The sequence below is a fragment of the Pundamilia nyererei genome, unplaced genomic scaffold, assembly GCF_000239375.1.
Source record: "Pundamilia nyererei isolate P.nyererei 1_Seehausen unplaced genomic scaffold, PunNye1.0 scaffold00016, whole genome shotgun sequence".
NCBI lineage: Eukaryota > Metazoa > Chordata > Actinopteri > Cichliformes > Cichlidae > Pundamilia > Pundamilia nyererei.
Genome location: NW_005187417.1, coordinates 2,958,658 through 2,979,497, shown reverse-complemented (window position 1 = coordinate 2,979,497; position 20,840 = coordinate 2,958,658). Strand labels below are relative to the sequence as shown.

General features: G+C 38.8%; 2 protein-coding genes across 2 annotated transcripts in view; both read left to right on the top strand.

Annotated features, from left to right (window-relative positions):
- tmc2a (transmembrane channel-like 2a) overlaps positions 1 to 10,604 on the top strand; it is an 18,413-nt gene extending 7,809 nt beyond the window's left edge. Inside the window, exons 10-21 of the mRNA XM_013908911.1 lie at positions 2,729 to 2,871; positions 3,134 to 3,281; positions 3,805 to 3,993; positions 4,104 to 4,283; positions 7,166 to 7,324; positions 7,469 to 7,597; positions 8,894 to 8,961; positions 9,168 to 9,407; positions 9,503 to 9,628; positions 9,753 to 9,831; positions 10,177 to 10,317; positions 10,404 to 10,604. Coding sequence (XP_013764365.1) covers positions 2,729 to 2,871; positions 3,134 to 3,281; positions 3,805 to 3,993; positions 4,104 to 4,283; positions 7,166 to 7,324; positions 7,469 to 7,597; positions 8,894 to 8,961; positions 9,168 to 9,407; positions 9,503 to 9,628; positions 9,753 to 9,831; positions 10,177 to 10,317; positions 10,404 to 10,604 — 1,803 coding nt within the window. The remainder of the gene's footprint in view (positions 1 to 2,728; positions 2,872 to 3,133; positions 3,282 to 3,804; positions 3,994 to 4,103; positions 4,284 to 7,165; positions 7,325 to 7,468; positions 7,598 to 8,893; positions 8,962 to 9,167; positions 9,408 to 9,502; positions 9,629 to 9,752; positions 9,832 to 10,176; positions 10,318 to 10,403) is intronic.
- Positions 10,605 to 14,994: 4,390 nt separating this feature from the next.
- LOC102193726 (annexin A1-like) overlaps positions 14,995 to 20,840 on the top strand; it is a 7,029-nt gene continuing 1,183 nt past the window's right edge. Inside the window, exons 1-10 of the mRNA XM_005725567.2 lie at positions 14,995 to 15,048; positions 15,503 to 15,602; positions 15,733 to 15,838; positions 16,049 to 16,143; positions 17,339 to 17,452; positions 17,890 to 17,980; positions 18,170 to 18,306; positions 19,076 to 19,169; positions 20,140 to 20,235; positions 20,539 to 20,597. Of these exons, the coding sequence (XP_005725624.1) occupies positions 15,540 to 15,602; positions 15,733 to 15,838; positions 16,049 to 16,143; positions 17,339 to 17,452; positions 17,890 to 17,980; positions 18,170 to 18,306; positions 19,076 to 19,169; positions 20,140 to 20,235; positions 20,539 to 20,597 (855 nt within the window). The 5' untranslated portion in view covers positions 14,995 to 15,048; positions 15,503 to 15,539. The remainder of the gene's footprint in view (positions 15,049 to 15,502; positions 15,603 to 15,732; positions 15,839 to 16,048; positions 16,144 to 17,338; positions 17,453 to 17,889; positions 17,981 to 18,169; positions 18,307 to 19,075; positions 19,170 to 20,139; positions 20,236 to 20,538; positions 20,598 to 20,840) is intronic.

Sequence of the window (20,840 nt, the reverse complement as noted above, 5' to 3'; positions counted from 1 at the left end):
ACACAAGCTGTTGGGGAATTATATAATATTTTTTAGCCAGTTTATGAAAGAGGATCCAAAACCAAATAAAAATTTCCAGTTAACTCTGTCAAACGCTTTTTCTGCATCTAGAGATAATGTTGTGGTTTCAATGTTTTTACTGCATGAGTGGTCTATTAAATTAAGTAATCTACGTGCGTTTGTTGATGAGTGCCAGAGCTGTGAGTGCCGACCTTTTATGAAACCAGTTTGGTCAGGATGAATTAAGAGGGGGGTTATCTTCTCTAATCTTTTTGAGAGAGCTTTGCAGATTATTTTGAGGTCTGCATTTATAAGGGATATTGGACGATAGCTTGAGGGAAATAAAGGGTCTTTGCCTGGTTTTAGCAGGAGATTAATGTTGGCAGAATTCATATTTGGTGGTAGTCTGCCATTTTCCTTGATTTCCTGCAACATTCTGTGGAATACTGGTGCCAAACTTGTCCAGAATTCTTTGTAGAATTCTGCAGGGTAGTCGTCTGGGCCTGGAGCCTTATTATTAGGCATACTAATCAGGGCTTCCTGGAGTTCACCTGGCGTCAGTGGTGATTCCAGTGCCATTGCTTGACTGTCTAGTAATTTTGGAAGAGTTACGTTGTCAAGAAACTGATCAATTTCATTTTTAGACGGGTTTATTTGTGGTGAATATAGAGTTTCATAGAAATCCCTAAAAATGTTGTATATTCTTCCAGGGTCATATATTGTGTTTCCAGATAAATCTTTAACAGCACATATAGTTGTTTTTTCTTTCTTTATTTTTAACTGGTTAAATCGACCTGATTTTTTACTGTGTTCAAAATTCTGCAAGCGAAGTCTTTGTACTAGGAATTCTGTTTTTTTAAATTAATAATTTCATTTAATTCTAGTTTTGTTTTGCATATTTTGTTCATTATTTCTTGATCTTGGTCCCACGCGTAGGCTTCTTCTAAGGATTTGATGTTTTTTCTGAATATTTTTGTTTTCTTCTTTGTGTGATGAGAAAGAAATTATTTTACCTCTCATCACAGCTTTCCCTGCTTCCCATAGAACAGAAGCTGATGTTCTGGGAGTGTCATTATAGTCTACTCTTTTTTAAAATATTTAATAAAGTCTTCATCTTTGAGCAGCGTTCTTCTTATGTATTAGGCAAGGCAAGGCAAGGCAAATTTATTTGTATAGCACAATTCAACAACAAGGTGATTCAAAGTGCTTTACAGAGACATTAGAAACAAAAACAAATAAAAAGCATGATTTAAAATTGATTAAAACAAGCAAACAAACTAACTAACTAACTAAACACACACATTTCACACCTGTTCGCGCGATCTAAACCCTTATCGTAAGGGGAGCTACCAGTCCTTCTGTGGACGAGCTACTTTCTATTTTAAATTCCCTGAATTTAAAATACTCTCTAGACCCAGCTGGGGAGCTACCCAGAGCTCTAAACCCACTTGTATTAGTGTTAAAGATACAGGAGCGTGATCGCTGACAGCTATAGGGTGAATCTCAGTATCTGAAATGTCACTCAGCAGTGAGCTGCTGACCAAAAAATAATCCAGACGAGAGTAGGAGTGATGGACATGTGAGAAGAAAGTATATTCCTTACTGGTGGGGTGAAGGGAGCGCCATGCATTGCAAAGACCATAGTCGCTCATAAACTGTTTGATTATATTTGTGGACTGCCAATTGCGCTGAGTTCCTGTTGTGTTGAGCCTATCCATTTCTTCATTTAGTCCAAGGTTGAGGTCGCCTCCAAGAATAAGTGTGCAATCAAGGTGTTCAGAGAATGCACTAAAAAATCTGTGAAAGAATGAGGGTCAACATCAACATTTGGACCATATATACTTACAATACATAGCTTTTTGTTAAATACTGATAATTTAATAATAAGGAATCTGCCCTCTGGATCTATAACTGTATCGAGTACTGTAAAATTAACATTTTTATGTATTAAAATTGCTAGTCCCCTTTGTCTAGAATTATAACAGGCTGCAAACATATTAGGAAACTCAGGTGTTTTAAGTTCGTTTAAACCTGTGACTGGCCTGTGAGTCTCTTGTAATAAAACAACATCTGCCTGTAGTTTTTTAAGCTGGTTAAATATCTTTAACCTTTTTTCTCTGGTGCCAGCTCCATTTACATTCCATGTGACAAACCTTAGTGTGCCCATAATTGTGTGTGTATGTCTAATGATGTAGGCTGGGTGTTTCGTTTAGACAGGTGAAGAGAATGTGGAAACATCACTTGTTTGTAAATAGAAAGAGAGGCTCCATAAGTCTGACTATGTGTGTGTATATTCACTAATATGAACAAGCATGGCTTGCGTGTGTGTCCTATAAGTCTGTGTGTGCTGTGAGGCTGTTGTAAATGTGCTGCCGTTGAACGCATGTGTTTGCGTGATTTTCTTTTTCTATATGCAGGAACCTTTGGTGATCCATCAAAGATGTTTTAGCTAAAGCAAAGTCACTTGAGTTGGAATGAATATTCACTTTTCCTGTGTTTGAGCACTCATAATGATCTGAAGAGTTAGAAAAGTTTTTTTTTAATATATATATTATAATATATATTGAAAACCACCTGACACAGACAGGCACACAATAACTGACAGATCTCTGGCAGAGCAACTCGTCATTTAAATTTCTGCTATTTTCAGTATTACCCCTTTGGATCTATAGGCAAGAAGATAAGTGAGAAAACATGGCATCCAAAATAACATTTCTTCCATTCTCAGGGGTACTGCAAATATTCAGTGCTGTTCTACGGATATTACAACGACCAGAGGACCGTCGGCGTGCTGAAGTTCAGGCTACCTTTGTCCTACCTCATGGTCGGCATTGGCACTTTCGGCTACAGCCTGATGCTTGTGATCCGCACGTGAGTGTACAGTACATGTGTGGATGCGTGCCAGTTCAGTCATATACATCACAAACCAGGTGGTCGCAGATTCATTGCAGAGTTAAGAAATCGGATGTATGCAGGGATATATTTTGATACATTTATTTGCTTTTTATCCAAAAGCGCCGAGCAGTTTGCGAAAAAATATGTCTTTAACTATAAATTACATCATCATCATTAAATAATGTAGAAACTGAAGATGAGTTAGTAGGTATGGTATTTTTATTTTCTTTGCTTGTAGAATGGCCAAAAATGCTGACGTTGGTGGTGGAGATGGGGAGGATTCAGACTTCACCTTCGCCTGGAAGATGTTCACCAGCTGGGATTACCTCATTGGCAATGCGGAGACTGCTGACAACAAGTACGCCTCCATCACCACCAGTTTCAAGGTAACCAGAACAATCCTAAAGCCTTCGGGATGCTCAATATGGAATATATACAACATCCAATCTACTTCATTTACAATATTTTTGCAGTTTTTACAGGAATTGACCCATAGGTCTAACAAGGAAACTTGTGCAAAATATATGTATGTGTTATTTTATATCATATTATTACATATTATTATATTATAATTTACAGCTTCCGATGTTTATAATGTTTTGTAGCGATCCTTGGCTAACAGACCCAGATTACTGCTGGTGAAGCCTTTAGGCATTAATGTAATTTAAAACAATAATTAATGACATGAGAACATTTTAGCTCTATCACAGATAAAGTAAACAGTGAGGATAAACATAAATAAGGCCAATAAAAATTGTATTCCTGTATGAAATATAATAGCATCATAAATGACCTTATCTGTGATTTTAGTCTCTATAATAGCTTAGTTATTTGAGGGTTTAGAACTGCTCATTATAATAAAAAGCGCTTTACTGACAGTCAGTTCCCCTCATGTTTTGATAAGAACAGGAGTCCATTGTGGACGAGCAGGAGAACCAGAAGGACGAGAACATCCACCTGCGCAGGTTCCTCAGAGTCCTGGCTAACTTCCTGATCACCTGTAGCCTCGGCGGCAGTGGGTACCTCATCTACTTTGTGGTGAAGAGATCTCAGGAGTTTGCCACAAGGGACGACCTCAGCTGGTATGAGAAGAATGAGGTAATAATGGTCAGACTCACAATGCTGTTGAATACTTCACCTCAGTTCATGTAAAGATGATGAAGATTTTTTTTAAAAAAGCTTATGAATAATTTTGACTGTTTTTTCAGATGGAGATTGTCATGTCTCTTCTGGGCCTGGTGTGTCCACCTCTGTTTGAGACCATTGCTGAGCTGGAGGACTACCATCCTCGGATCGCCCTCAAATGGCAGCTCGGACGCATCTTTGCCCTTTTCCTCGGAAACCTCTACACGTTTCTGTTCGCCCTGTTTGATGAGGTCAACACCAAGGTATTGCAGCTGTTGTCTCCATTTAATTTGTCCACTTAGACAGCAGCACGTTTATCTCTGTTATGGTAAAGTTGAACCAAAGTTGAACCTTGTAGAGAAACACACTGACATAGTAATAGTTACATATGTTACTGAAATTGACTGGTCATGTTGAGAATTTACCTCTCATGTAAAGATTTACATTTTATTTTTCTGGCTGTTGCAGTTTGTACAAATAAATAAATAAATATTGCACATTATAAACATTAGGGTACATCATCTACATTGCAAACTGTTTAATTGAATGAGAATCTTTTCCAATTAAGGGTCTCTAGCAAAACTTTATAGACTCTTCTTGTTTATTTATTTTGTCTGGATTTCTAAAGGTTGAATGTGTACACCCTTAGTCATTAGAATCCATTAGCGCTTCTCTAAATCTTACATTTAACAATGCATGTACAACTCCAATTCCTGGGAAACTGGGATGTTGTTTAAAATGCAAATAAAATTAGAATGTAATGATCTCAAACCTATATTTCATTCACAATAAAACATAAAAAAAAAAAATCAAATGTTGAAACTGACAAAATTAAAAAGAAAAAAGTGGCGTAAGGCCATATTTATCACTGGGTAGCATCCTGTCCAGTCTGTAAACATCTGGGAACTGAGGACACCAGCTGCTCACAGAATCATACCTGTTTGTAATGCAGCAAGGCCTAAACATCACAGGCATCCAGTATTGATTTCGACCTTGTTCCTTGCACACAGGAATTTCTTTACATTCTCTGAATCTTTTGATGAATTTATGTACTGTAGATTATCACAAAGCTGAATTATTAACAATGTCTGCCAGGCAACATGATGGCACGGTGGTTAGCACCGTTGCCTCACAGCAAGAAGGCCCTGAGTTCAGTTCCGCCATCAGGCCGGGTCTTTCTCTGTGGAGTTTTCATGTTCTTCCTGCATTCACATGGGTTCTCCCCAGGTACTCTGGCTTCCTCCCACAGTCCAAAGACATACAGCTGAGCTGAGGTAACGCAGAAATTTCCCCGCCGTGGGATCAATAAAGTCTCATCTAGGGTGGGAAAAGGTTAATAGGAAACACTAAATTGGTGTGAAAGCGAGGGCGATTGGTTGTCTCCCGTCTATGTGTTAGCCCTGCGCTGGTGACCTGTCCAGGCTGTACCCTGCCTCTCACCCCGCAACCCTGAGAAGCGGAAGTGGATGGATGGACAATGTCTGCCTATCTTTACCCCTATCATGTTACTGACCTGTTGCCAGTTAACTTAATTAGCTGTTCTGTATAGCACCACTTAATTTTCCAGCCTTTTGTCCCCTGTCCCAATATTCTTGAGACATGTTGCTGTCAAATTCAAAATGAGCTAATATTTGAATAAACACCTACAAAGTCTGAGTTTAACCCTTTCATGCATGAATTATGACAACCTCAATCAGGATTGTTTTCTTAAGTATTTTTATTCATCTTTAGGCATGAAGCGGTGTATAAAAATACTTAAGAAAAAATCCTGATTGGGGTTGTCATAATTCATGCATGACTAGGGATGGGTATCATTTAGGTTTTATCCGATACCGGTGCCAAATCGGTACTTTTGAAACGGTGCCGGTGCTTAAACGGTGCTCAAACCGGTGCTTAAAGAATGGAGAACACAAACTTCGTCCAAAAACCTCTCATGTTCAGCTGTTTTTTGTAAAAATATAACAATGTTAGCCTTTTCTGCAGCTATGGGGCATATATGGTATCACTCTTGGCTGGAAGCAGTGCTTAAACAATGGAAAAAACACAAACTTTGTCCTAAACCTCTCATGTTTAACTGTTTTCCACTTTTTCTTTGGTCATTTTAGCCTTTTTAGCCAGGGTGAAGGGAGCATCTGCCATCAAACAAGAGGACAGCCGCATGTAGCTATGATGATGTTTGCTAGTTCACCTTACATGCATTAATGTAATAACGTGGTTAGCCTACTCAACGTAAATTAGCTACTCACGCAGAGAAGAACGGCTGCTGCCACCATCATCCGTCATCATGTCTGCTACACTGGCAGGGCTAGGGGCCAGGACTCTCCTCTTCGTGTTTTTGGGGGATGTTGCATAACAGGCAACCCACCCGCAGTAGATGTGCTCGGTATGAGGTCTCGCAGCAAGCTATCAAATACGGCGCATTTCTGGGCTTTTAAAAAAAACGCTATGCGTCGCCAGGTGTTTCATCGGATTTGAGGTGTTACCTCCTTTGACAGTATCACAGTATCAGCTTAAAGCACTTGTTGCTGCTGAGTTTGCATATTTTGCTGTGAAGTACAGCCAGACTTTTGACCGCTTCGCCTTGGACATTTTTAATCTGTAGCTCTGCTCTAACAGAACGTACGTACCTGGCCCCGCCTACTATCCTCGGAAACGTAAAATGATTGGCTAGAAGTGTATCACAGCTCAGGAAAAAAAAGCACCAAAATAAAGCACCGAAATGTGCGCTGCTTTTCGGTCTGGTTACTACCGTTTATATCAGAACCGGTGCCATCATGGTACCCATCCCTATGCATGACAGGGTTAAATAGCAATAATTACAATGAAACACGTCATACATCTATAGTAACACTAAACGATCAGTGAGTGGCAGGGTATTGAGTGACACATCAGTGTCCAATGTAGTGGTTTATGTGCAAGTATAACATCAACACTGACACAAATACAAGAAAACAGCTTTTGAATAGCTGTCCACTGTAGTGACCACTATGCATGAAAAGGTTAAACATTTTATGTTCCATTGTGTATAAAATAGGGCTTGCTGCCAATATTTTATAGTGGCCTTGAGTTATATACCCATGTAATTGTAACAATATGTCCGCTGTGTGAAAATTTACTGACTGATTATCCTCTTTGTTCCCTTCAGCTGGAGGAAGAGCAGTCCATAAAGAACGCCTCCATCTGGGCCATGAAGGAGTACTACGCCAACTACTCACGTCTGATGAATGACTCAGAAGCCACCCCGCCTCCAATGGATCCAGCTGATGTCATTAGAGGACCATGCTGGGAGACTGCAGTGGGCATTGTACAAATGACAACTTATTTTCATTTATAATAAACATCTCAATCACAAGTAAAACCACAACCACAGAAAACTAACAGGCTTGGTGAATTTTTTAACGGCACGAATTAGAAGTGTTAAAATTTATGTATAACTGTGCTGTTCCAGGAGTTTGTGAAGCTGACCGTGTCAGACATCCAGGTGTCCTACCTAACCATCCTGATTGGTGACTTTGCCCGAGCTGTGATTGTACGTTTCCTTAACTACTGCTGGTGCTGGGACCTGGAGGCTGGATTTGTAAGTCTCTTAATTAAATTAATATAAACACTCCACAGCCCCTTCTTATCTGTGGACATTGTAGTAACTTTTGAGGTGGAAGAGGCATTTTACCCAGGGGACATTTCACATTTACAAAGTGAGCTATAGCATGTTGAGCCAGCGTGCACAAGAGGAGCCTCAAATTAGGACCAAATGGAATCAAGCAATCATTCAGTCACACCTGTTGCTTTCATGAGATGTAAATATGTCTTCTGTAAAAACAACATGTAATAATATGGATTTCATTTAGGAATACCAGACACTGGATATTTGAATTAAGCATCTGATGAAACCTTTGATGAAACATTGCTCAACAAAAATTTATAAGACACTTGATTATCACAGTAAAACACAAAGTCTGTTAAACTTCAAAAATATTAATCTCTCTGGTTAGGAATTATAAAGCATTGTTTATAAAACCATCATAAACCAATGAATGTGAAAAAAAAATACAAGTGTAGAGGTGAAAACAAAAAGACAACTTCCCCATAAAAGTAATGTTCGTGCAGGTGGTGGCCATAAACACTGGCTCTCACCTTATCCATCCAAATGGATTTTTCTCTAGTTGTGTTTTTTGCTAGTGTCCTTGGTACTATTGGTAGTTTCGTGAATGTTGAGGGATTTGCCTGAAAAAAACTGTCACCATAAGAGAGGTTTCAGTTAAATTCAACAGCCCCCTCGAGGTGCTTTATAAGGTAAGGTAAAGACCCTACAATCATACAGAGAAAATCCCAAAAAAAGCAGATGACCCCCTCTGAGCAAATACTTGACAACAGTGGGAAGGAAAAACTCCCTTTTAACAGGAAGAAACGTCTGGAAGAGCCAGGCTCAAAATGAAACCAAACTTGATGTAAAATTGTATTCTTGCATTCATTCTAGTAGATAGTTTGTAGAATGATTCACTATTAGCCATTCTACCAATGATTATAACAAAGTCTGATTGGATTAGGTAAGTGGTCAATAACTGCACTTCCTATAAATGACCAATTGAGACAGAATCCAGAAGCGAGTCAATCCCTGTAGACGCCCATGTATGATACCCAACTACACATGGTTACAGCTACGCCCAAAAATGATTTTAACATTCTTTGGATAATTTCATCCTTCAAAAAGATTCATGATTTCTTTTATAACTCATCCATCTGGATACTGGAGTTAGGGACATGGCCACTTGACAAGAGTTGGTGCCTTTATATTAATTTATTTAGCTGAAAAATATTATGGCCCACTAGTCTGTTTTGCTGTGAAACTAATACTTGTCTCTGATCACTTCAGCCATCATACGGCGAGTTTGACATCAGTGGAAATGTTCTTGGATTGGTCTTCAATCAAGGCATGATTTGGTACAAACTTTACTTTACCTATGAGCGTCATGTACACTGACCTGCAACCCTTGTATTTATCGAGCCACTCTAAAGCTGAGAAACCATTTTTGTGATCATTATAATATATTTCTTCCCACTCAGTGTTTTTAAATTTGACCTATTTCTGGTGGTAAATCAATCTTGTTTTGGTATTTACCTGCTCACTTGATCCTTTTTGATATAAGGATGGGTGCATTTTATGCCCCCGGGCTGGTGGGCATCAATGTGCTCCGCCTCCTCAGCTCCATGTACTATCAGTGTTGGGCTGTGATGGCCACTAACGTCCCCCACGAGAGAGTTTTCAAGGCCTCTAAGTCCAACAACTTCTACATGGGTCTCCTGCTCCTCGTGCTCTTCCTTAGCCTGTTACCTGTTGTCTACACCATCATGACGCTGCCACCTTCGTTTGACTGTGGACCTTTCAGGTGATAAAAAGCATAGATATTAATCCGAAAAAAAGATACATGAAGTGCTATTATATTGCTATTATGAAATGCAGCGAGTAAGTTATTGTTTGCAGTGGAAAGGACAAGATGTTTGACATAATCATGGAGACGATTGACCTGGACCTGCCGGCCTTCATGGGAACACTCTTTAGCTATGCAGCTAACCCCGGTCTCATTATACCAGCTGTACTTCTCATGGTGTGAGTGTAAACACCCATAAAACCACACTCTGGCCTACATGCAGGTGTAGAATTACTCAAAATCCCACTTTTTCATTTGAAGCCACTAAAAAAGAAAATGAATCCTGTCCTATCTCTTTCACAGACTCGCCATCTATTATTTGAACTCAGTATCCGAGGCATACCAAAACTCCAACATGGAGCTGAAGAAAAAGATGAAGATGGTGTGTAGAAAAAGTCCAAAGTTCATTCTGCACACGTGCTGAATAGGGCTCTTGCTCTAGAGCTGAGAACTGCATAAACTATAGGATTACTACCTTTTTAGCAGAAATGTCAGACACAGGTTAAAATATCATATCATAGCAAGTGATAGTGGTCATGATGTTTGGTAGAGACATTCATTTTCACCTCAGGGCACATAAAGTTCTGCTCAATGAACAAGCCAGCTGGAATTCCCAAACTTTTCTTGTTTATAGCATATCATACTCGAAGACCAGGCTTAGCAATATATCGTGTGCATCTAATAGATCCTCCAAAACTATTATGCCTAACTCTATTTTTTAATCCAGGCTCGCGATGAAGAGAAGAATCGAAGGAACAATGCAGACACCACCAACCAGGTCATGAAAGACCTGGAGGACCTTCTACCGAACCGATCCCTCATTCCCCCTGCTCCACCAGAGCCTGGTCAGAACTACATCCTGATGATCGCGTTGACTTTCAAAGCATAACTCTGATTAGACTACAACGTGGACAATAACCATTTCTCTCTCTCTGAACAGAAAAACCACCAGAGCAAGAACCAAAACCAAAACCAACAAAGACAAAACCCGGGACAGCTGGTAAAGGTGTTAACCTGCAGAAAGATGTGGCTCTAGCGTCGTCCAACCCTAATGCTCGAGGGCCAGTAAGCAGGCCACCTGGACCCAGAGGACCTGGACCAGGTCCAGGTGCTGGACCGGGTCGAGGCCGTGGGAGAGGGCCCCCTCCGAGATAACAGTGGGAGAAACTGATGTTCCTGCAGGCGGTTTTCATTCCTCAGTCTTTCTTAATTTCACTAAATACTTTTTAATAGCTCCTTGAAGTCAGCTGGAAAGATATTTTGGATATTTTGAACCTATAATCTGTAACATACAGTACAGTTCATCTATGTTTGCTTAGTGGGTACACTGCAACCATATTTAGCCCTTTCAGGCAAATGTATGACCCAAATGGGATGTCCCTTGGTTCTGTCTAAACTTGGTATATCTGACATTGCATTTTTGGTGTCATGTCTAGATCATAATAATACAAAGAAAGGGAGAGGAAAAATGGGGAAAGTCATATATAGTCATATATATAGTCATATATAAGTCGTAAAGTCATATAAAGAAAGCAAAAGTTCATAGTAAGACGATGGAGGAAAGGGGTTAGCCCATCTACTGTCAGCTAGTTTACGGTCTTGTACGTGTTTAGATTTCATTTTGAGGCAAATTCTTCTCATTTGTGATCATTTTACTGATGTTGCAACGTTCAGTGTGACGATGGCACTGAAGCGACATTAATTATGATTCTGTGTCCACAGCTATTTTAAAAAAGTCATAGGCTGTGTACAAAAGAAGGATGTTAACACTAATTTTAACAGTTTGGCCGTCCTCATCTTGAATTTTTTTTATAACAGTCGTGGTTAACGATAAATACGCAGCCACATTGTTTCTGATTGGCTGGAAAATAATAATATTCAACACTCAGTTAAGCTAAGTTGCACCTAACTGTAAGGGTGCACAAACTGTTAAACTATATAGAAGTAGCCATATTAGCCACTGATTTAATATCAGTTTGTTAATAATGTTAAAATAATGTAATGATTTTGAAGATAATCTACCTACAACACAGACATACATTCATTTACTTGAGGCAGAAACAGTGTGTGTTCATTTTCCGATGTCTTTCACAGATTTTCACTTATTTTTTTCTTATATTTACACTGACTTTATATTAATTGTATGAGACTGGCTTTCCAATAAAATTATTTTACATTTATAAAATAACATTTGTAAAATATTAGCTTACAGTCTTTGTTTGCTTCTATTTTTTCATGCATACTGATTGCCATGTAGTAAAACTGTAAGAACATAAAAAATAAATACACTGGGAAAAATAAATAGTCCTATTTACAATTTTCATACAAGTATATATTGTATAGTACAATATGTTACTGTAATCAAATCAAATCAAATCAAATCACTTTTATTGTCACATCACATGTGCAGGCACACTGGCACAGCACTTGCGAGTGAAATTCTTGTGTGCGAGCCCCACAAGCAACAGAGATGTGCAAACACAACAACATGATTGCCAGTATTAAAGTTAACTTTACAGTTTTCCTACTGTTATATATATTACACTACACTAGTGTGATAAAACCATGTCCTTAATCATAATGCATAATTGTATTGTCTACATTTTACAGTATGCTGCTGTTAAATTTACAGTTCTTTTACTGTTATGTATTTTGCACTCTGGTATGGTAATATTTTCATGGCCTAAATTAAAGTATATTTCTGTATTTACTGGCCTTTATAGTTGACTACAGGCAACATTTTGCTGTGTGTAGCTTTTAATTTAATATTTTTTCTACTGTTGTATTGTTTTTCATTGTGTTATCCTAATGATACCATGGCCTACTCTCAGCTCTTGTAGTGTAATCTACTTTACAGGATAATACCACAGATCAGATTATTGTGTGGTTCATTTATTCTACAGTAGACTACTGGAAGCAATTTTCCTACATTACTCTACAGTATGTGGCAACCAGTGTTGGTCAAGTTACTTGAAAAAAGTAATTAGTAACTAATTACTGATTACTTCCAAAAATAATACTGTTAATTTACTGATTACTTTTTTCAAAAGTAATTAGTTACTTAGTTACTTTTTAAAAACATGATACACAACTTGAATAGGTAACAAAGCAATAGATCTTACAGCCCAATTCTACTTTTTCTGCATAATTCATCATATAAAATGTAATCAAATGAAACATTTATTATTAATTATTTAAGTTATTACAGGCAGGACAGACATGACTGGGGTATAGGAAAGGGAGGGAAAGAAAAACAGAGGGGAAGAGGGACAGTGAGAGAAGACACTAAAAAAAACAAACCAGCTGGATCACCTGTTGAAAGAAAAAAAAGAAAACAAGCAAAAGGAGAGCAACACAATCAACATAACACCACAGCAATAACCTCGATAAGTATGAGTAACAGTAAATGCGAAATATTGAATGTTATTGTGCAGCATGCAAAACTGACAGCGCACAATGTGCTTTGTGGTAGGAGCCAAGAAAGATATAGTTTGCGCCTAAGAGCACCCATATCTGCACCTGTGTGTGTGAGCGCGCCTGTATTCAAAATGTTTCTCGATGTAACGATCTGCTAGACGGTGGGCAGCCATAGCCCTGCCCCCCAGGGCATGAAGCAGGCATGGGCCCCCAGAGCGCGAGAGCCCAAGGAGGACTATCAGAGGGGCAACCATTCCACATTCCACAGCCCCTCCCGAGAACCCTCAATGTCAACATGCATTTAAAATTGAGAGGTGGGCAGAGGCGCCAGAGGTGAGTTTGAACACGCAGACGGTCCTCTGGATGTTGTATAGCATACCCACCCCAAGGTCCTATATGTATGTGTTATGAGAGATTGAGTAATGTGGATGTCTATGTTGTGGAATAAAATTGAGGCACAGGTGGCCAGAAGGGGACAGAGGAAGAATGTCTCCCCTGCACCTTGGTGACACACCTTTACCCGAAGGCTCTGCATGTGTGGTGGGGTGTGGTGAAGCGGGAAGAGGAAGGCAGTATGTCCTTCTCACTTCGTCTCAGGTCAGGTTTCAGGATTTTTTGTAGTTACTGTTCATGTCTAGATGATTTCACGCTAAAGTTTGCATGTACCTGTTCAATTTCATGTTCTCATTTTCACTTTCTAGTTTTCATGTTTAGTTTAGTTTTCCCCAATTTAGTTTAGTTTGGTTATGCCCCTGTTCGCCCTGCCTTGTTTTGTGTTCATGTACCCAGCCTATTAAACAGGTTGCTTTTTGTTATACTTAGTTTCCTCTCTTCTGTGTCTGCTTTTTGGGCCAGTTTCGCAAACACACCGGCTGCCTGGCCGTAACACTGTAATAATCTGTAATCTGTTATAGTAGTCTGTAATACTGAAAACATGACATATTAATTACAATATATTACCATATCTATTTTTATCTGTATCTCTATCTGTTACATTTTTTTAATGTCAAAACATGGCCTAAATTACAGCTGATTCCTGTATTTCTTACACTTTTACATCAGGCTACTGGCAGCAATGTTGTATTTTACAATATGTTAACCTAGAAATACCATGACCTGATGATACATTGCATTACTGTAATTTTCTAGTTTTAATACTGTAATATGTTTTCTATGTATGGATGTACTATAGTAATACCATGTCCTGAGTTACAGTACACTGCGTTAATTTCGTTTAATAAGGTTTACAGGGAAACACAGGAGGACACGGAAAAACACCAGCCGCTCACTAACACCTTAACAACAGTTCACCTGCTTTTATATATGTTTCTATATAGTATGTTATTATTCTCATTCCTTACAGCACATTCCCATACTTGCCATTCAATTTTCCCCTACTACTGGCAGCAGAGTTTGTTTGGCTTTTTACTTTGTTACTTTTCTCTAATTGTTACTTTTCTCTAATTTTATAATATCATGTAGGAAAAACAGATTTATTGATATAGAAACTATATCTATAGCAGCAGGGTAACCTTCTGATACCACAGAGAAAAAAACCCCCACTGAGCTCCACCAAGTGAAAGAAAATTAACCAACAAGAAACAATTAAGAGCAAAGTATATCGTTGTGGTTAGGCCTCCTCTAACAACCATTCCATTAAAATGAATGCAGCAGAACCAAATGCAGTGTTTTTAATATACATGCTTCTCTTTCGAAATCTGTTCCCTACATTACCTGCACTGCAACTCAAGGCGCCAAACTCAAGCAAGAATTAAGGGAGTGCCACAAAGGTATGGTTAAGTAACATTTTCATGTAGACTACACCTGACAGTATTCCTTGATTGGTATCAACAATGTTGAGATTCATTCTGATTTTTTTGGACAATTATATCTTTAACTTGGCTGTGTTAAAGGTATAATTGTCCAAAAAAATCTGTGCGACTGTTTTCAACTAAGTGGTTTGATTAAAGTGTAACACGTACAGAATAGTCTGAATTGAAAAGTTGTCCAACCAGTCCCAGAGGCATATGAATCTTTCGCCTCAAAAGAATTTGAGAGGTATGACATGATTGGCTAAACCTCTGCAGGTGAAAATGCACAGTGATGGGTGGAGACGCCGCAGAGTGAGCTCCACAGTGCAGTAGCTGCAAGCTAGAGTGCAGGACGGTCTTCAGCAGCACAGGTGAGGGTTTCTTGCTGGATATGTAAACACTTGAACTCCCATTTTCTTATTGTTACGAGGAATTAAAGGTGAGTCAGGATAAATAAAGGGAAAAAGATAACTTAATGACAAACGTTATAATGAGAAGGACAGTTTAGCCACAGAGTGAGGACGGAAATGACAGCAACAGAGTTCAGGAGTTAGATGGCAATTACAGAAATACTGTAAAAGAAGAACAGATATTTGCCAAGTGGCTAAAAACACACAGTGACTAAAACAGAGTATGTATGTCTGTGGTAGAGCATTGTGGAGAGTGTGATCTCTGTGATGAGTGGCAGTTTTTGTGGCTCCTCCCTGTGACACACCTGCTGCTAACAATCACAGAAGACTAAACAGAATGAGATTAAAAGGAAGTGTCAGGGTGGTTGCAGAGCTAAATTTCATACCTTTACCCTCTACTCTTATCTCTTTACAGTTTTGTTTCAGTTTTTGAGTCTCTCATCCAAGCAAAAATGCCATTCTTCGATCGTTTGAAGGACATTTTCTCCCGAAACTCCGATGATGACACTGTCAAAGTGAGTCATATTGTGAGGATATTGCATCCAAGTCTGCTTACTTGAGTATTTGTATTTCATATGAATTTTACTGGCTGGCGAATAAACTTTTTAAAGTCCTTTAAAGTCTGTATTTTGGCTGATCTTTTAGGTGAATGATAAGGATAAACCTATTTATTATGGAACAGTCACTCCATATCCAAACTTCAATGCGAGCGACGACACTGCAATTCTTCGACGTGCCATTGAAAGTAAAGGTGCGTGTGGACTCTCTCGTTTTAATGTATTATACACGTTATGTTTGTTTTAATTTAGACGATATGAAGTTTAAAGCTGAAACACAGGTCGTAAAAAACGAATGTTTATTGCCATTTTGAATTGGGTGTGAGGTAGTTTGCTTCTTTTGGCTTGGATGATTTTATCATTTTGTGGTGCTTGCAGTAAAATGTAACTTGTCATCCCAACAGGAGTGAATGAGGATGCGATCATTGCAGTCCTGGTAAAGCGAAGCAACGAGCAGAGGCAAAGGATCAAAGAAGTCTATGAAACGGAAAATGGGAAGGTGAGTAATTAATTTCTGCCATATTCAAATCTGTACAGCATGAGGCTGAGAACAATGGTAGTGTCTGGGAAAATATTACATATAGAAATGCTCAGTGCATCATGGGAATATGTTGACTTCTGGCTCCAAAAATCAAACATGGCGGTCACACCTTACATCTCAGACGCTGTCAGACCAGACATGAAACAGCCTTTACCCTGCCAGCTCCCTAATGGTACAGTCACACTAGAGAAAATGGTTGCTGGAGACTTTGGCATGACCAAAATAACTTGACCATGTTCAATAAACTTGCAGTGTTGTTGCCTTTGAAATTGTTGGCAGTAAAAAGGAGTCAGTCTGCAATTAGGTGGATGAATGCAGTCAAGTTGGTAGCTGGTGAAAAACCAAACCTGTTGCTTTCTACACACATTATCTACACACATTCACAGTCCAGCCAGAACCTCATAGATCAGAGACAGAAATTTCTCTACAAATGTTGACGCCATTGCTGCAGGATAAAAGTTTAACTTCAAAATGAGAAAGACACTCAACAACCTTGCTTTTATATAGAAATATATCTGAATCGACTGAGCTGAGGCGACTGTGATTGCAGGAGACAGACTGCCCACCACCAGGCCACTTTCACTTCAAAGTGGTTGTCTAGAGGCTAAAGGGTGTTGAACCCTTGTTATCTGTAACTGAATGCATAACAAGTCAGCAATTACTGAGCAACCATATAACTGAGTCATAATTGGTCTACAAACGCAGTGTTCACATCACAAAAGATAACCTTCATATATTTAATTTAAACTCAAAAGATGCCTCCAAAAGTTGATTCTGTTGTTTGGGGAAACTGCAGGTTTCCCCAAATCTTATAAACAGTACATTTGCATAATGACTGAAACCAGCCTACTGAAGGAACAATGGGCTGGGAGGTCAGTTCCTTAATCTTAATTAAGCAAATTCTCATGACCTTAATTGTGTTTATAAGATTTGGGGAAACCTGCAGTCAGCTGAGACTGAAGAAGTCACTTGGATGAGTGACGAAACGTTTCTCCCACAAAACGCTACGTCCAGATGAACAGAATCAACTTTTGGAGATTTACCTTCTGAGTTTTGATGCATTCTCAATCATCCAATTGAGAATGCATCAAAACTCAGAAGATGATTACAGTGGACAGTAGTCCTTCAGAAAGATCATCCTTGTGTGTTGCAGAAGCTGACTGATAATTTGAAAGCAGCCTTGACAGGAAATTTGGAGGACATCTGTCTGGCACTACTCATGACACCAGCTCAGAATGATGCCTACCAACTCATGAAAGCCACAAAGGTAGGATCTGTGGTTTATGTACTAAACCTTTGATTGGGGGAATATTACTTCTTTTGTTTTCATTCATAGAGCAGTTTTATAGTTGTTGTTTTTTGTTGATGTTTTTTTTCAGTTACTTGAGACGTTACATGTTTAGATTAAGTTTATCATTTAGGTTGTGTCATTAGTAACTGAATTAAATTGTCATCACAAAATTGCCAGTTGGTTCAGTATTGGCCAAGAACCCTCCCACTAGCACACTTTTGGTTTGTAGGTCTGGGGTTTGAACTTAAGGTAATTTTTGTGCCACAGTTAAAGAAAACTTAAACATAGATTAGAATAAACAAATTAAAAAACCAACAAACTACTTACTTGTAATTCTGTTTGAGGGGCCCTTAAATGTTTCTTCTTACTGTTTATAGATTTTATTATTTCTGTTATTTGATTTATTCCCACAGGGTTTGGGCACAGATGAGGAAGTTCTGACTGAGATTTTGGCAACAAGAACAAACCAAGAGATTCAGGAGATCAAGAAGGCCTTCAAACAAGGTGTTGTCACAGTCATGTGAAATCACATGGTTGTTGTTTGGGCTTAATGCTGAACTAAGATAGAATTTTATACAACATCTTAGATATCTAGTGTCTGTAGCTGCTAGAAAGCTAGACTTATTGTAGTCACATTTGGCCATCCTATTGTTGTAAACTGATGCTTATTCTGAAATTCTCCCGATTCCTCAGAGTACAAAAAAGAGCTGGAAGAAGTTATTAAAAGTGAGACCAGTGGCAACTACACCAAGATCCTCCTGGAATTACTAAGTGGAGGTAGAGATGAGAGCACTCGTGTAGACAATGATCTTGTTTCAAAAGACGCAAAGGTAAAATCACATAAACAAAATCTTAAACTATTCTACTTTATGTTGTCAACAAATTATGTGAGAATATATTTTGAGAACTCTAGTTTAACGGTTCCTATCTGTGGCATTTGGCCAAACATAATGTGTGTGAACATAATGTAACATTCATAGAGGGTATAAAAGATGGACGTAGTCATTGATTCAAATGAACATGTTGGTGGACATTAGCACACTTGGTTAGCAAGCTACACCCATAAACTGTGCTTTATCTGCTAAGCAACGAACTAGTAAAACGCTGAAATTTCACCCACTAAAGCTGAAACAAAATCTTCTTGGCTATATAGATCAAAGCAGTTTTTTTGTATCAGACTGTTCAGTGTTGTAATTCTAGGGACTTTAACGTGGGAGTCAATGGCTGCCTTTTAGAGTCAGCCTCATGTGGCCACCAGAGGAACTGCAGTTATTTCCATTTAGGTGCTGGCTTCATTTTTCACAGCTGGAATACTCATTAGTCATAATTATGTGGGTAAAAAAAAAAAAAAAACTTCAGCCATTTCCTGATACAGTTAGGCACATGACTTTTGGTTGAGTAGGAAATGCTGCATTTATAGGGGTCTGCATATGCACATCAAGTGAAAATATATAAAGTTTGTTGCATGGTGCAACAATGGCATAGTTGCGAAGAATAAGTCTGACTTTTGGTAAAATACTTGGAATATAAATTATTGAATTATTATAAGGAGTATAAGTCTTTATGATTATCATCCAATTTTTTTGTGTGTGTCTGTAGACGCTGCTGAAGTTATGTGAGCAGGGCAGCGGATTCAATGTGTCCACCTTCATTGACTTGATGACCAAGCGCAGCTATCCTCACCTCCGGAAAGGTGAGTTCTTGAAAAGTGTGAACACTTCTTCTTGGTTGGGTTTGACTCATTAGACACAATGCACTTCTGGAAAAACAGGTGGAACCAAACTCTTGCAGGTAGGAGGCGAAACACACCCAGCAGTCTGAGAACAATACAGTTACAGTCAGTCTGGATTTTACAAGAGTTGTGAAATCTTTTTTACTTTTTATCTGCATATAGGCTCAAAATACATACAAGCTCAAACATATACATACACTCTCACTATCATTTGGTCAAATGTCTCTGAGCAAGTTGTACTTCAACCAGCTATTTTTGGTAGCCATCAACAAGCTCCTGACATGATTCTGGCTGGATTTTTGACCGTTCTTCTTAACAGAACTGGCAGCATTTATTTAAACTGGTTTCCTGACATGAACCCGGTTTTAGCAAAGTATCATCAGGATTACAGTCAGGGTTTTGGGAAGTCCATTCCAGGAGCTAATCTTGGCCTACTTTATCCATTGCAAAAGCAGTTTTTGAAATGTGATATTTAAAGTGAAGTTGAAGAATTTGGAACTAGTCCTCCTTCTTTCCCCTTCCACTTGCAATGTACATACCATTGGCAGCAAAACAGCCTCAGAGCCTGATGCTACCACCACTATGCTGGACACTTAGTACAGTGTTCTTAGGTTTGAAGGCTCTACTATACTCTTCCATTTGCATAGAGTTGTTTGAACTGATGATCCTGAAATCTGTTGTACAATTGCATAAATTTTCTAATCGAAACTGCTGTTGTGTGAAGTAATGGTGTATTTGTTTTCTCCTTTTTTTAAAAACTTCAGCCTAATGTTTCACTGGTCACTAAAATCTGAATGTTTATGTTTATAAATATTTTAAAACTGCTTTTTCATTTCCTCAGTTGCTAATGAAATATGCTGCATAGCCTTAACAACATATTTGATTTTGGTCTAATAACTCAGAATTACCAGTTTGTCTGTTTACCTGTTAGTGTTGGAGGCATTTGGCAAACAGACGGATGTCAAATTACCCACAGTGTTGAAAAAGGAGCTGAAAGGAGACACTGAAAATTGTCTCATCGACCTTGGTAAGTTGATGTTTGTCCTCATCAGTTTATGTAGTTTTAATTGTGTTTTCTGTTCAAGGTGGGGGTGGGGTGAGATCAAAGGTCACGTGAGCGATGAAATCAATCCTCTCGCGAGCAGGAAATGTGCATCACATAGCACGTCTTGTGTACATTAAGATCAGGAGAGATTTAAGATTGATTGAGCAGTATAACGTGAAAACAGATTTACACAGTATGGGCTCTAACACAGCTGTGAGGCAGCGCAGCATCTGGACTCCACTTGAGATCATTTTGTAACTGTTTGTCTCTCTTTGATGTCCATAGCAAAGTATGCCTGGAACACACCAGCTGTCTTTGCCCAGAAGCTTGTTAAGGCTTTGGAGGTGTGTGTGTAATTTTTTTTCATGTGTATGTGTTCCTGTCTAGCTATCTTTGTGAGGACCGAAATCTGCATTCTACTATACTTGTGAGAACCAACAGGCACTTATGAGGACACACTCGCCGTTCCTCACAAGTTTGAAGGCCTTTTTGAGGCTCAAAATGTGGTTTTAGTGTCAGGGTTACAATTAGGTTATGGTTAGGTTTAGGGTTAGGGTTAGGCATTCATTTTTAATGGTTAGGGTCTA